At 51.1% G+C, this 14255-nt stretch overlaps 1 protein-coding gene across 1 annotated transcript; it reads right to left on the reverse strand.

Annotated features, from left to right (window-relative positions):
- Positions 1–267: 267 nt before the first annotated feature.
- LOC116958159 (uncharacterized) lies at positions 268–13099 on the reverse strand. Its single transcript, XM_032980657.2, has 5 exons — positions 12744–13099; positions 10684–12238; positions 7225–7589; positions 6109–6275; positions 268–5169 (listed from the first exon to the last, which is right to left on the reverse strand). Exons 2-5 carry the CDS (start codon positions 11053–11055, stop codon positions 3905–3907), a joined length of 2169 nt encoding a protein of 722 aa, XP_032836548.2. The 5' UTR covers positions 11056–12238; positions 12744–13099; the 3' UTR covers positions 268–3904.
- Between the last annotated feature and the right edge of the window lie 1156 nt (positions 13100–14255).

The following is a 14255-nucleotide window of genomic DNA, read 5'->3' on the forward strand; positions in this document are numbered from 1 at the left end:
GCCCCTCCACCCGCGAGCAAACTCCTGCAGACGATGGAGGAAAATCAGCGCGTCTCGACGAGGGGGGTCGGCAAGCCGATATGACGAGGGCCATTTTTTGGGGGTAAATCCGTTTACAAACTCAGTCCTTCGAGAGCCGCAATGAAACGTGACTCGACGAGGGGGGTCGGCAAGCCGATATGACGAGGGCCATTTTTTGGGGGTAAATCCGTTTACAAACTCAGTCCTTCGAGAGCCGCAATGAAACGTGAATACGCGACGACGGTGGTCCGTGACAAACTGAAACTATATTTTTTATTCTTACCACGTATGAGGGCCCCCCCCTAACAAAGCTGCTACGGAGCACTTTTTCAGAACGACCTGGCCATCACAAATGACAGCAGCTCAACCAAGTGGCTGATATCACCATCATCACGTGGACATTCATAGCAATAGCCAAATACTCTGAACACCGATTCTAAACGTCGAGGGAAAATCCACACGACCACCGGGGAGAGAAACACGCGGACTCCAAATATACAACAGGCATCGTCGGGATCGAACCCATGACCTCCTGTATACCAGGCAAGGTAGTTAACATATTCTTTGTTCTTTCGGTAAAGTCACGTAGGTAGAAAATAAAATAAAATTTAATAACAGAAAAAAGAAAAATGTATTGAAAATAATAAAAGCAAATCATTACTTAAACATTATACTTTATTTAATTTTATTATGTTACTTTTTATTTTCTACCTACGTAACTTGACCGAAAGAACCAAGAATGTGAATTCCTGCAGTCAGGAAAGTTTTAAGTCAAATTTTAAGGTCGTGAACAATAAACGCTGTCACATAGCAGCCCTTAAGAGTCCGCGTGCACCTCTGGAGCCGCGGGTTTGCCGACCCCCTTGCTCTCGACGCTCCGTAGACAATAAGTTAACCTGCAAACGGAATGGCGCATCCTGGTCGCCCCGCCGACAATAAAGAATGCAAAACGAACGCGATTATCTCTGCATCTGGACCGCTGAGTGATATCCTAGATGCATCTCGGACTACAATAATTGGATTTCTATCAGACGGATTAACCTCTAACTGGCGAATCTCGACTGCTGTGGGTGGTAATCAATGCTCTTGAGACGAACTCAGGTTAATCTAAACTTCCCATCACCGCATCTAGACGCTACGCTGTCCCCCCCACCGCACCTCCCGATTAGCACGGTCGGCTACGTACGGTGCCCAAAGCGGTTCACACACACACGTACGTACACGAAGCACCCTGCTGAAATCTATGGACAAGTGATTGAGGCTCTATAGACAGGCGAGTATAAATAAATTGGTGCAACCGGACGCTCTACAGACGTCCAGGCGTATCTCGACGGAGCGCACGGTATGCGTCTGAACGCCCGACAGTGATATGCCCAAGTGCATTTAGAAAACTATACAATTGCCTACGCGAGTATATAAACAACAGTAACCCGACAACATCCAAGCGCGTCCCGCAGACACCGACCTCCAAATACAGTCCCTTGCCGCTGCAACGCTGCGTGTTGTTTTCACAACGCGAAGTGAATACATAACGCGATGATGAATGATAGGGAACACGTTTGTACAGAAACTTAGGTGCGAATTGGATACATAACGCGATCGAGCGAAAGGAACTACGTCACGCGAGTAGGAATTAGCGGTTGTACGGCTGCCTCAAAGTAGCATCATCATCGTCATCATCATCATCATCATCGCACAAGGTATTGAGATGCTGCTGGATCCTTCAAGGTGGTACCCACGCGCCTGAGTCTTTGTTCTGCCTGCGTACGCATCTCACGCGTTATCGCGGACTGTGCTTTACACCCCGATGTCACGTGTCATTATTTGTTATTACGACCAACGCGTTACAGGAGAACCGGACTGAACGTTATTTTCCCACATAAACCGTGCGTCATTCTTAATGAAACATCTGCATCTCCCGGGGAGTCATCCTCCTGAATTCCTCACCGCCATCTCCTCCTTCATCGTCGTAAAATCATCAACGGTTAATAGAAAAGAAAACATTATTTACAATGTATCACTTATTGTCGTAATTGTTCTTCAACATTTACCATTTCCGCCCCTACCCCACAGATGTCCTTCACTCGTTCCAAGTACGCTAACCCCCCATTGCTTTCCCATTGGAACAAAGGGTTCCTGCGTTCGTCACCACACGCTCAAGAGTATGTGCCTGCTGCTATCAATGTCCACATGGTGATGATGTTATCAGCCACTTGGATGAGCTGCTATCATTAGTGAAGGCCAGGTCGCTTATGAGAAAAGCAGCTAAACAGCAGATCAGTGGGGCCTTACACTTGGTAACAATAAATATAGTTTAGTTTTAGTATGGGTCTCCATAAGTACGGTGGATTTCTATGGCTCTCTGTGGGTGTATGTGGGTGTATGTGGGTCTCTATGGGTATATGTGAGTCTCTATGGGTGTGTCTCTATTGGTATATGTGAGTCTCTATGGGTGTGTCTCTATGGGTGTATGTGGGTCTCTATGGGTGTATGTGGGTCTCTATGGGTGGTTGTCTCTATGGGTGTATGTGGGTCTCTATGGGTGGTTGTCTCTATGGGTGTGTGTCTCTATGGGTGTACGTCTCTATGGGTGTGTGTCTCTATGGGTGTGTGTGTCTCTATGGGTGTATGTGGGTCTCTATGGGTGGTTGTCTCTATGGGTGTATGTGGGTCTCTATGGGTGTGTGTGGGTGTCTATGGGTGTAAGTCTCTATGGGTGTGTGTGGGTGTCTATGGGTGTAAGTTTCTATTGGTGTATGTCTCTATGGGTATATGTGGGTCTCTATGGGTATATGTGGGTCTCTATTGGTATATGTGGGTCTCTATGGGTGTGTGTGGGTGTCTATGGGTGTAAGTCTCTATTGGTATATGTGGGTCTCTATGGGTGTATGTCTCTATGGGTATATGTGGGTCTCTATGGGTATATGTGTGTCTCTATTGGTGTATGTGGGTCTCTATTGGTGTAGGTGGGTCTCTATTGGTGTATGTCTCTATGGGTATATTTGGGTCTCTATGGGTATATGTGGGTCTCTATGGGTGTATGTGGGTCTCTATGGGTGTATGTGAGTCTATGGATATCTATGGGTCTCTAGGAGTCTGTATAAACACACGTTTAGAGTATTTGGCTTCTGCTATCAATGTCCACGTGATGGTGATGTCAGCCACTTGGTTGAGCTGCTGCCATTTGTGATGGGCAGGCCACTTCTGATAAAAGCTACGGGGCTCAGTGGGTGCCTTCCACTTGGTAACAATAAAAATGAGTTTAGTTTAAGGAGGCACCGTTTTTGTTTTTTTGCCTCGGGGCTTCCTTCCTTGCAAACGAAATAAATAAAAATTTCACGCCGGCGGACGCCGCGGGCCCCTTAAAATCCGGCGTTCAAACACGACGGGCGGCGGCACGAAGGTGCGGCTACGACCGCTGCCTCCCAGCAGCCGCCCGGCTCGTTGGCGCCGCTGCCGGCGAAAAGTTCCTCCGGCTCACAAACGCTGGCGGAGTGCCGCTTCAGAAGGGGTGGGGGGGGGGCGTGGGGGGGAGGGCGTGGGGGCTCAGGCGGGCGTCCAGGGTCTTTGTCGAGGCGCCCTTCCTGACAATGGAGGTGGGGGGAGGTAGTAGGGAGGGTAATGGGGACTAACCAGGACTTTACCCCACCGCCACCGTGCCCAACGCCAAAAGCGAACCGCCGACCTGACTGCGTCCGTTTGAGCTTCTGGGCGGACTGCCTCAGGCGGACCGACTCAGACTGCCTCGGGCAGACCGACTCAGACTGACTCGGGCGGACCGACGCCGACTGCCTCGGGCGGACCGACTCGGACCGACTAACTCAGACCGTCGTCACCATCGTCACCATCATCATCCCCGTCACACCACCCACCCCCGCCGGCGTCACAGCCCGTCGCAGTCGTCCCCCTCCAGTGGGTAGACCTCGACTCCGGCCTGCAGGCTCTGCCGGCGCAGCCTCCACACGTCGCGCTTCATCTCAAGGATCTCGCGCTCCAGCCGCAGGTTCTCCATCCTGGCCACGTGCTCCCGGCGCGCAAACTCCAGCGTCGCGGCCGCCGCGTGCCTCTGCGCGGCCGACGACGACGACGGCGGCGGCGGAGCGGCGACGCCGGAGAACGACGGCGTCTCTCCGTCCGGCGCGGGAGCCCCGGGTGGTCCTCCTCCCGCTACCGCCGACGACGCCGATCCGACCGAAGCCAAAGGTGCTACCGACAGCTGGGCGCTCGCGGCGGTGCCGGCGGACGAGGAGGAGGATGGAGAAGCCGAAAAGTTTGCCGCAAACCGCCGGGAGTCGCGAGAGAACGCCAGGCCCGGGTGGTCCCGGTGTCTCTGAGCGCGGACCCTCGACATGATCGCCGCGATTATCTTATCGTTGCGCGGCTGCGGCTGCTGCCTGTGCTGATGATGCTGCTGCTGGTTCTGATGGTGATGGTTGAAGGGAGCGACGTTCCGCAGGTGGCCATCTCGAAATCCGGACATCCCCCGCCTCTGCGGCAGAGCGTTGTTTGGCGTCAGAGGCGGCACGGATTGCGAGAGGGTCGGATTCCTGCCGCTGCCGCCTCTGCCGCCGGTGCCACCGCCGGTGCCATTCTGCCCGGACGTCCTTGCAGACGCGGGGGTGGCGGTGAGGGGGGGCAGGGGGGGGTGGGGGTGAGCCACGGCCAGGGAGAGGAGGGTGGAGGCAGCAGACGCGCTAGGAGAGGAGTCCACCACCATCACGTCGTTGCCATCGCCACCGCCGCCACCACCGGTGTCGTCTCCGTCACCACGACCGGCGTTGCCGCCGTTGCCGCCGTTGCCGCCGTTGCCGTTAGGCGAGCCCAAAGCCTCCGGCCTGCCGCGAGAGACGTTGGCGGCGGCGTCCGACGTTTCGGGTCTCCCTCCCTCCGACGCCATTTTGCCGTCCCCTTCGTAGGGAGAGAACCTCTCTCGCCGTCCCTCCACCTCCTCCTCCTGCTGCTGCTGCTGCAGCTCCTCCACCTCGTCGTCCTCCTCCTCCTCCTCCTCCTCGCGCTTGCCGATGCGTGGGTGGTCCGACGGCGGCGATGTCTCCATGGCGACGCCGCGGGAGGTCGCCTCCTTGCCGCCGTCGTCGTTGTCGAGGAGGCGGCGGCAAGGGGAGGAGAGGGCGTCCGTTGAGAGCCCGGCTACGGAGTGGAGATTATAATTCAACGAAGAAAAAATAGAATTACAGAAACCACCGCCCCGATCTATGCCCTCCCACTGTAGGTACTTTCACTACGACACGTAGACTTTCGTGACCAATATCATCCATAACAGGTTTTTTGGGTTAGATCACGTAAATATAAAATGTGTCATTACAACTTGCTTCATCAGGCGACAGCCTCTCCTCCACAGTGAGCGTTCGGACATTCCACATGGCCACTTGCAGTGGTCTTTTGCTGTTTCTGGAGGAACCCAGAGGATACGGATTCAGTCTCCTGGTTCCGCCAAATGGGGTTTGGCCAGGATACGTCATAGACGCCTGTCCCCGCAGAGCCTTCGGTAAAAGCTGAAGTAATTTATTTTGTGCGTGATTGTACGGTAATTAAATTGAAGGTGGAGGGGTTACCAGCCCCTCGCACTTGTCCAGAGCCCAGGTTGGCCGTTGTGGTGGCTACAAGTGCCATGAGGGGATCAGCTGATTAAATTGGCCTTTCCTTTATGGCATTTCTCACATCCACCACAGCGTTACCGTCCGGCACCATGGAGGAGGTGGTCCCGGACTTTACACACTCACACATGCCACAAAGGTACCACACCTACACTCACCACATGCACACAAAGACACCACATACATACATACGTACACACGTACACACGTACACACAAAAGACACAGATCCCCTGCATAGCCTTAACACTGTTGGGGCAAGATCTGTTAGCAAGTAGCACCTATGAAGGCCAGCACAGCACACAAGGGGGTGGGTGGCCAGCACCACAACCGGCCGCACACGAAGACACGATTCACACACTTGCCACATACTCAAACATACTACACAGACACTCACACACACCACACACAATGCATACACACTCACTCACAGGTGTCCCACCCTCTCCCCCCCCTCCCGACCATGTGCGTACCTCCCCCGTGCGATCCTTTTAGATCCACGGACTCCCCAACAGATGATTCCCCAACAACAGACGACTCGATGGATCTCCCTCCGCCCACCGACATCACGGAGCTGATGACGGGCAGCTCGGAAAGGACCGAGGACACCTCTGCCGACCCAATAACCCCGGACATGGCCCTGCACGCATAGTGGGGGGGGGGGGGGGGGGGGTCAAAGCGAACAACCAGAAATTCAAAGTTCAAAGCGTGCCAGAGGTCAAACTGGTACACGTGTACACGTGTGTGAGTATGTACATGTGTGTGTGTATATGTATGTGTGTGTACACGTGTGTGTGGCACAGTAGGGGGCACAGGTGGTGCATCGGCCAGTCATCTTAGTTGGTCGACCCATGGCACCTGGGTCTGCTCCGTGACCTTCTGCCGGCGGACGTTTAACACTTCACGTGGCCTTAACATGCACATAGCCTGGCACAAGCGCCATGGTGATGTCACCACCACTTAGTGGCGAATTACGGTTGTTGTTTGCGAGTATGAGGAGTGGGAGTGTAACGGTTAGCGCTATGCTACGCTACAAATCCCGTAGAGACCCAAGACTGATTCCCACTCACGGCCACCAACACCGGTGATAGTGATTATCTGAACCGGTACTGAGCCTCCCGAAGGTCGACTCAGCCTCAAATGATCCCTGGTGCGGTGTGTGAAAACATCGCTGCTAGGGAGACAAAGGCGGCCGGGCGTGGTGTTGCCACCCACCCCCTCTTGTGCCACAGTGGCGGCCTTCATAGGTGCTCGATAGCAGCATTCCAGCTATATATAAATATATGTACACAACGCTTGGTACCAAATAAACAACAGACATCGTCAGGGTCGGAATCGAACCGACGACCTCTTGCATACCAGGCAAGGTAGTTAACATATCGCCAAATATACAACAGACTTCGTTAGGGTCAGGATTGACTCCAAGACCTCCTGCGTACCAGGCAATGGTGCTAACATTTCGCCATCTATACAACAAGCATCGCTAGGGTCGGGATCGAATCCACGACCTCCTGCGTACCAGGCGATGATGATAATATCTCGCCACCATAGCGCCCCTACACACACTCTGCTCACCGCTCACCACTCACCGTTCGTATCCCAGGTCGTCCTCTGGTTCCGCTTTGGGTCTGAGCAGGACCGACCCCACCTCCTGTTGGTACCACCCTCCCCCAGCTCCTCCAGATCCTCCGAGGCCACCGCCCACAATGCACGGGGCCCCACCCCCTTCAGAGGCCCCGCCCCCCAAGACGGCAAGGTCAGAGAAGCACTGGGGAGCCATCTCCCACACGCGCAGCGACGTGGGGTCCGGCTCGAACGACGAGGGCGGCGACGCCGACGAGGAAGAGAGGTTGGTCACCCCGACGAGGTGTGTGGCATCCGCGGGGGACGAGAGGGATGAGGAGGAGGTGGAGGGGTCGCCCGTCGAGCCGTGTTTGTGGAAGAGCACCAGGTCCTGGAGTGGGGGTGAGAGAGTGGGGAGTGGGTAGAGCAGTGCAGTGTATATTTTTGTTGTGTATAATGGTGTAGTGTATAGTGTAGTGTACAGTGTAGTGTATAGTGGTGGTGTATAGTGGTGTAGTGTATAGTGGTGGTGTATAGTGGTGTATAGTGGTGTAGTGTATAGTGTAGTGTACAGTGTAGTGTATAGTGGTGGTGTATAGTGGTGTAGTGTATAGTGGTGGTGTATAGTGGTGTGGTGTATAGTGGTGTAGTGTATAGTGGTGTGGTGTATAGTGGTGTAGTGTATAGTGGTGTAGTGTATAGTGTAGTGTACAGTGTAGTGTATAATGGTGTGGTGTATAGTGGTGTAGTGTATAGTGTAGTGTATAGTGGTGTGGTGTAGTGGTATAGTGTATAGTGGTGTAGTGTATAGTGGTGTAGTGTATAGTGTAGTGTACAGTGTAGTGTACAGTGGTGGTGTATAGTGGTGTAGTGTATAGTGGTGTATAGTGGTGTGGTGTATAGTGTAGTGTACAGTGTAGTGTATAGTGGTGGTGTATAGTGGTGTAGTGTATAGTGGTGTGGTGTATAGTGGTGTAGTGTATAGTGGTGGTGTATAGTGGTGTAGTGTATAGTGGTGTGGTGTATAGTGTAGTGTACAGTGTAGTGAATAGTGCTGGCGTATAGTGGTGTGGTGTATAGTGGTGTAGTGTATAGTGGTGTAGTGTATAGTGTAGTGTATAGTGGTGGCGTAAAGTGGTGTAGTGTATAGTGGTGTAGTGTATAGTGGTGTAGTGTATAGTGGTGTAGTGTATAGTGGTGTAGTGTATAGTGGTGTACTGTATAGTGTAGTGTATAGTGGTGGCGTATAGTGGTGTAGTGTATAGTGGTGTAGTGTTGTGGTGTATAGTGGTGTAGTGTATAGTGTAGTGTATAGTGGTGGCGTATAGTGGTGTAGTGTATAGTGGTCCTTTTAAACAATGTATTATTTGATAATTCGCTTCCGTGCAGCACTAAGGCAGTAGCTATCTGAACGGTTACAAATCATTTTATTTCTTTCAATTTCCATAGATTCTATAATTAGTCTTGGCCAGTAGTAGCCAGTTTTGCACAAAACTTCAACATTATTAAAATCAGATTCTTGGTTCTTTCAGTAAAGTCACGTAGAAGAGGAACAATAAAATAATAAAAATATAAATAAAATTCTCACGACATTTCGACTGTAACACAAGCAATCATCATCAGGTGTGGTTTTAACATGACTTTATCGAAAGAACCAATAATATGAATCCCTGCAGTCACGAAAGCTTTAAATCAAAATTGTTAAAATCAATTGAGTGTCCTTGTTGGCACGCGTGTTCTGCTACTGCTGACAGTTGTATTTGGGAGAATTTTATATTTTTCTGATGTTCTTTTAGTCTCGTACTGATCATTCGCCCAACATAACATTTGCCACACGTGCAGTTAATCCTGTACGCACTGTCTGTCGATAGCTTCGGTAATACATCTTTTGTACCAGATATTGATTTTTGTATTTTATGTACCGTGCCAAATCTGACTCGGATGTTTGGTTTTTCCAAACATCTGGCCAGTTAATCAGTTACTCCCACAATGTACGGTATTTTGATCGTTTTAATAACTTGGGCAGTTTCAACGCTCGTGTTATTTAACTTGATTTTGGCATTCAATGCCTTTTTAATTTGTGCATCATTGTAACCGTTCATTTGCGGCGCTTCTTTAACATGTTGAATTTCACTTCTCAGACTGTCACCATCTGACAGTTTCTTAGCTCGGTGAATGAGCGTCTTGATAAGAGAATATTTCTGTGCGGGGTGATGGTGTGACTCCGCATTCAGATACGCATCAGCATGCATTTTATTTCGGTAAATGCTGTGTGTTATTTTACCATTTGGACCCCGTCTGAGCAGAATATCCAGAAATGGTAGCGTTCTGACAGCTTCCACTTCCATGGTGAACTGGATGGATGGGTTTTGCGAGTTGAGATGATTTAGAAATGCGTTCAGTGTATCTTTGCCATGTGGCCAGACCACCAATGTGTCATCCACATATCTAAACCAAGCAGATGGTTTTAGTGTGCTTCAAGCTATTGCTTTTGTTTCAAAATCTTCCATGTACTAATTCGCTATCACAGGAGATCTAGGAAAGCCCATTGCTGCTCCTTCCTTTTGTTTATAGAAGTCACCTTGCCACAAGAAGTAGGTGTTCTTTAGACAGTGTTCAGCTAGTCTTGGGATATCTTTGGCTAAACCTTTGTTCGTTACCAGTGTCAAGTAATTTAATTGACTCGTTGACCGGAACCCTTGTGAACAGAGAAGTCACATCAAAACTTACAAGAATATCATTAGAGTTAAACTTAATATGTTTAATTATATTTACGAGATGTTCAGAGTTTTTGATGAACGAAGAGGTCCTACCGATGTAGGGCTGTATTTGTTTCGTTACACATTGTGCTAATTTGTACGTAGCAGAGCCTATTGTACTAACGATGGGTCTTAATGGGACATCAGGTTGGTGATGAAGCTAGTGAAATGTAGTACTCGGATTGTAAATATTGTGGCTTGGCTCTCCAACACACCGGTGTGCTGTACTAGTGACGAATTGGCCACGTTCTGTTCACGTGACAACCCTGACTAGTTGTCTGTATCGGGTGGTGGCGAGTTTTAACGACACAACATTTAAATATTTAAGCGATCTAACCCAAAAAACCTCTTATGGATATTGGTTGCGAAAACCTACGTGGTTAAACAGTATATATTGGTGAAGCGTATTGTGGTGTAGTGTATAGTGTATAGTAGTGTAGTGTATAGTAGTTAACTCTCCAACACTGGTTAGTGCTGTACTTGTAACGAATTAGCATGTTTCGTGTTACGTGACAAGCCCTTAATAATTGGTTGTGTCGGGTGGTGGCGGGTTTAACGACAAATTTATATTTACGCGATTTAACCCAGAAACCTCTATTTTATAAGTTCAACATACATCTCTTTTAGCCCCTTCCTGTGTCCCTAAGCCCCTCTCGTGGTCTCTACGCCCCTCCCCTTGTCCATAAGTCCCTCCCCTCGCCCCCTCTCCACCCGCTTCTTCCTCACCTTCCTGGCCTTGAGCTTGAGTCTCTTCCAGAGGGCCCGCAGCTGCCAGGGGTCGCGGCTGGCCGCCCTGCCCGCCAGAATGGCGTTGTAGCGGCGCGACAGGCGGTGCCACGCGGCCGCTCGGTCGGACAGCGGAGAGGCGCGCGGCGGCACTGGGGAGGGACCCCCTCCGCCCCCCAGCACCACCCCGGCGGGGTGGGGAGGCCCAGCACCCCCTCCATCCCCCACTCCTCCACCTCCTCCCCCACCACCTCCTCCTCCTCTTGAAGTCTCGTCCAGGAGTCCCGACTCCCCGGCGAGGAGTCGCAGGAAGACGCGCTTCTCCTCCTCCGAGTAGTTCTCCGTGCGGATTCGTCTCAGCATGGTCGCCATGTTGTGCTGCTGCTGCTGACTCGTGCCGACTTGTGGTGGTGGTGACTGGTGGTGGTGACTGATGGTGGTGGTGACTGGTGGTGGTGGTGACTGGTGGTGGTGACTGATGGTGGTGGTGGTTGATGGTGGTGGCGATGACTGGTGGTGGTGGTGACTGGTGGCAATGGTGACTGGTGGCAATGGTGATGACTGGTGGTGGTGATTGGTGGCAATGGTGACTGGTGGTGGTGGTGATTGGTGGCAATGGTGATGACTGGTGGTGGTGACTGGTGGTGGTGATTATGACTGGTGACTGTGGTTGTTTCTGTGCGACCGTGGTGACGATGGCGACTGTTATCGTGCGATTGTGGTTATAGCTACGACGACGACGGTGATGATCGAGCGCTTGTTGATGACAGTCGTTATGAAGGTCGTGATGCTTGCCTTGCCGATTGTCACGGACAGCTACGATCGGATGACGACGCTCATCGGCTATGACGGTAAAATAAAAGAATTTAATCGTTCGGCGACTTAGAAAATCTCCACCTTTGCCAACATCCCAATTACGAGCACCGACAGAATCGGATGAAGCCACAGAATCCTCAAGGGGTGTTGAGGATCACCGCAGTAGGAATGGCGCCCCCGTCACCTCGTGTGGTTACCAGAAGTGGCCCTGTGCGGATTAGCGGCACATCATCATTGTGGGCGGCTTCATCCAGCAGTGGATCGATCAAGGATGGGATCTTCACGCGTGAACCAGACTGGTGAAGTATGGTCAAAGTAACCCAGCCAGTCACCACCGCTCTCATCCAGCAGTGGATCGATCAAGGATGAGATCTTCACGCGCGAACCAGACTGGTGAAGTATGGTCAAAGTGACCCAGCCAGTCACCACCCCTCTCATCCAGCAGTGGATCGATCAAGGATGAGATCTTCACGCGCGAACCAGACTGGTGAAGTATGGTCAAAGTGACCCAGCCAGTCACCACCGCTCTCATCCAGCAGTGGATCGATCAAGGATGAGATCTTCACGTGCGAACCAGACTGGTGAAGTATGGTCAAAGTGACCCAGCCAGTCACCACCGCTCTCATCCAGCAGTGGATCGATCAAGGATGAGATCTTCACGTGCGAACCAGACTGGTGAAGTATGGTCAAAGTGACCCAGTAGCCACCACCAACCTCCACCTCATCCGGCAGCGAAAGTCTAAAAAAATACGAAAAGTAGAAACTTAACCCACACAACCTCTCGTCAAATCGATAACTATTCAGTGATATTGACGACGTAGTTGTGTTTACACGCGACATTATGTACGACATACAAACACTAAAACGACGCGAATGACGCTTCTTAAAAGGTCACTATAAAGACAAAAACTACGGAGCCGACTGATTCAGCGAAGACCCCGGTTGCAAAAGCCCCATCGAAATCGACGCCGACTGTGACCACCACTGCCGCTCACTAACAACAACAAACAGCAGCAGCAGTGAGTAGTTAGTGATCTATAACCAACCTGCAGTGAGTTAGCCTTGTTTGTTGTCGTTTGCGAGCGGGTTAAGAGGAGACCGCGGCCTAGCGCTTGCTAAGGGGGGGGGGGGGGGCTTAGGCGAGGCGCTCGCTAGGCCGCGACTTTCAAATCGGATTAAAAAAACTCGCCGAGCGGGGCCGCAGTAAAACGCCACACAAACAAAACCACCACCACCTGACTCACCGTCACGACGACGATGGTGGGGGGGGGTGTGGGGGGGCTGCCGCCCCCCACCTCTTGTTAACTCGCAAGGCCTCTAGGCCAGTGCTTCTTGTTGTTCTTGTTGTGGGGGGGGGGGTCTAGAGAGCGACACGGAGCCGGGTAGGAGGAAGGCGGCGGGCGGGGAGACTTCGGGGGGACTCCGACTCGGACCTCGCGCCTCTCGTAGTCGCGCCTTGGCGGGCAGGCGACGGCCGTGGTGCTGGTGGTGGTGGTGCTGGCCGGGGTTACTGTCCGGGCTTACGGCGGCGTGGAGGCGGCGTGAAGGGATAAACCTCCCCCCATCCTCCTCAGCAGCAGCAGCCACCGTCCCGTGCCCCCTCCCCCTAGACTCCCACCCCCACCCACCCGGCTTAGCTAAGCCGCCCCTAAGCCAAGCTAACGCCGCACCGCCGGCGACTGCACGCGGACAAGACGCCCGACTCAGCAACCTGAACAACGCATCGAATCTTTTATTTATTTAAGGTACATTTTTTAAAAAAATCTCGCGCCGGTCGGCGTTGGAATTGACATCGGCTGCTCGCTCTGTGAGGGCCGCGGGGTTTAAAAGTTCATTTGAGTTTTAGTTTTTTTGTGTCTGCGGGGGATATTTCGACCCGTTGGTAGCGTATAGCGGAAAAAGGCTCGCGTGCTAAAGTGGTATATTTTATTTACTTTATTTTGTTCAAATTCTTTTTCGCTCGAGGTTTTATGAATTACAATTAACGTCGCGTGCTTACTCTACGGGGCTGTGGAGTTTAAAAGTAAATTTTAGTTTTATCTTCGGAGATGGTGAACGCTTAGCGCGGCTGTATGCGATAAGGGCCCGCCAGCATTGCCCTATGGTCAAAAATGAGTAAATATTATTAATTTGTATTTTGCTCAAAGTCATTTTCGCTCGCGGTTTAAGGATTTGGAAATGATATCGGGAGCTTACTCTACCGGAATGTGAAGTGTAAATGTTAATTCGAGTTTCATTTACGAAGATATTCAAGTATTGCAGCGACTGTATGCAAACAAGACGCGCTACTTCATGGAGCAACGTTCCGTCCCGTTCACAGTGCAATACACGACATTTAACAATTTATTTTGTTAAGGTATTATTCGGTCGTATTTGAATATGATATTAATACGGACCCGTTACTCTACTGGGTTATGAATATTTAGGATGGATTTGAGTTTTATCTACGGAGATATTCATCTTTGTGAGCAACTGCCATACGACCAATAAACGGCACTTCAAAACTAAATAACGCAACAAGTGTGCATAATTATCCACGTGTTATAAAGTGTGCATAACTATCCACGTGTTACAAAGTGTGCATAATTACCCACGTGTTACATGGTGTGCATAATCTAGGGGGGGGGGTTTGGGGTCCGAATCATGAGTTCGACTAGAGGAATCCGGTGAGCTATGAAATATGAATCTCTTTTTCACAGACGCTCAATGAAAGTGTAATATGCAACGTTTCTGCTAATGGCCCTTATTAATAGAAC

The sequence above is a fragment of the Petromyzon marinus genome, chromosome 73 (genome assembly GCF_048934315.1).
Source record: "Petromyzon marinus isolate PM22_M1 ecotype Great Lakes invasive population chromosome 73, UKy_Petmar_22M1.pri1.0, whole genome shotgun sequence".
NCBI classification, from domain to species: Eukaryota; Metazoa; Chordata; class Hyperoartia; order Petromyzontiformes; family Petromyzontidae; genus Petromyzon; species Petromyzon marinus.

Excerpts from the sequence above, each read along its gene's own strand:
- LOC116958159 (XM_032980657.2), bottom strand. The coding sequence starts at position 11,055 with ATGGCGACCATGCTGAGACGAATCCGCACGGAGAACTACTCGGAGGAG. Across the intron at positions 7,590-10,683 it reads TCAAGCTCAAGGCCAGGAAG|GACCTGGTGCTCTTCCACAA; the intron begins GTGAGGAAGAAG and ends CCCCCACTCCAG. Across the intron at positions 6,276-7,224 it reads GACGACCTGGGATACGAACG|GGCCATGTCCGGGGTTATTG; the intron begins GTGAGTGGTGAG and ends CTATGCGTGCAG.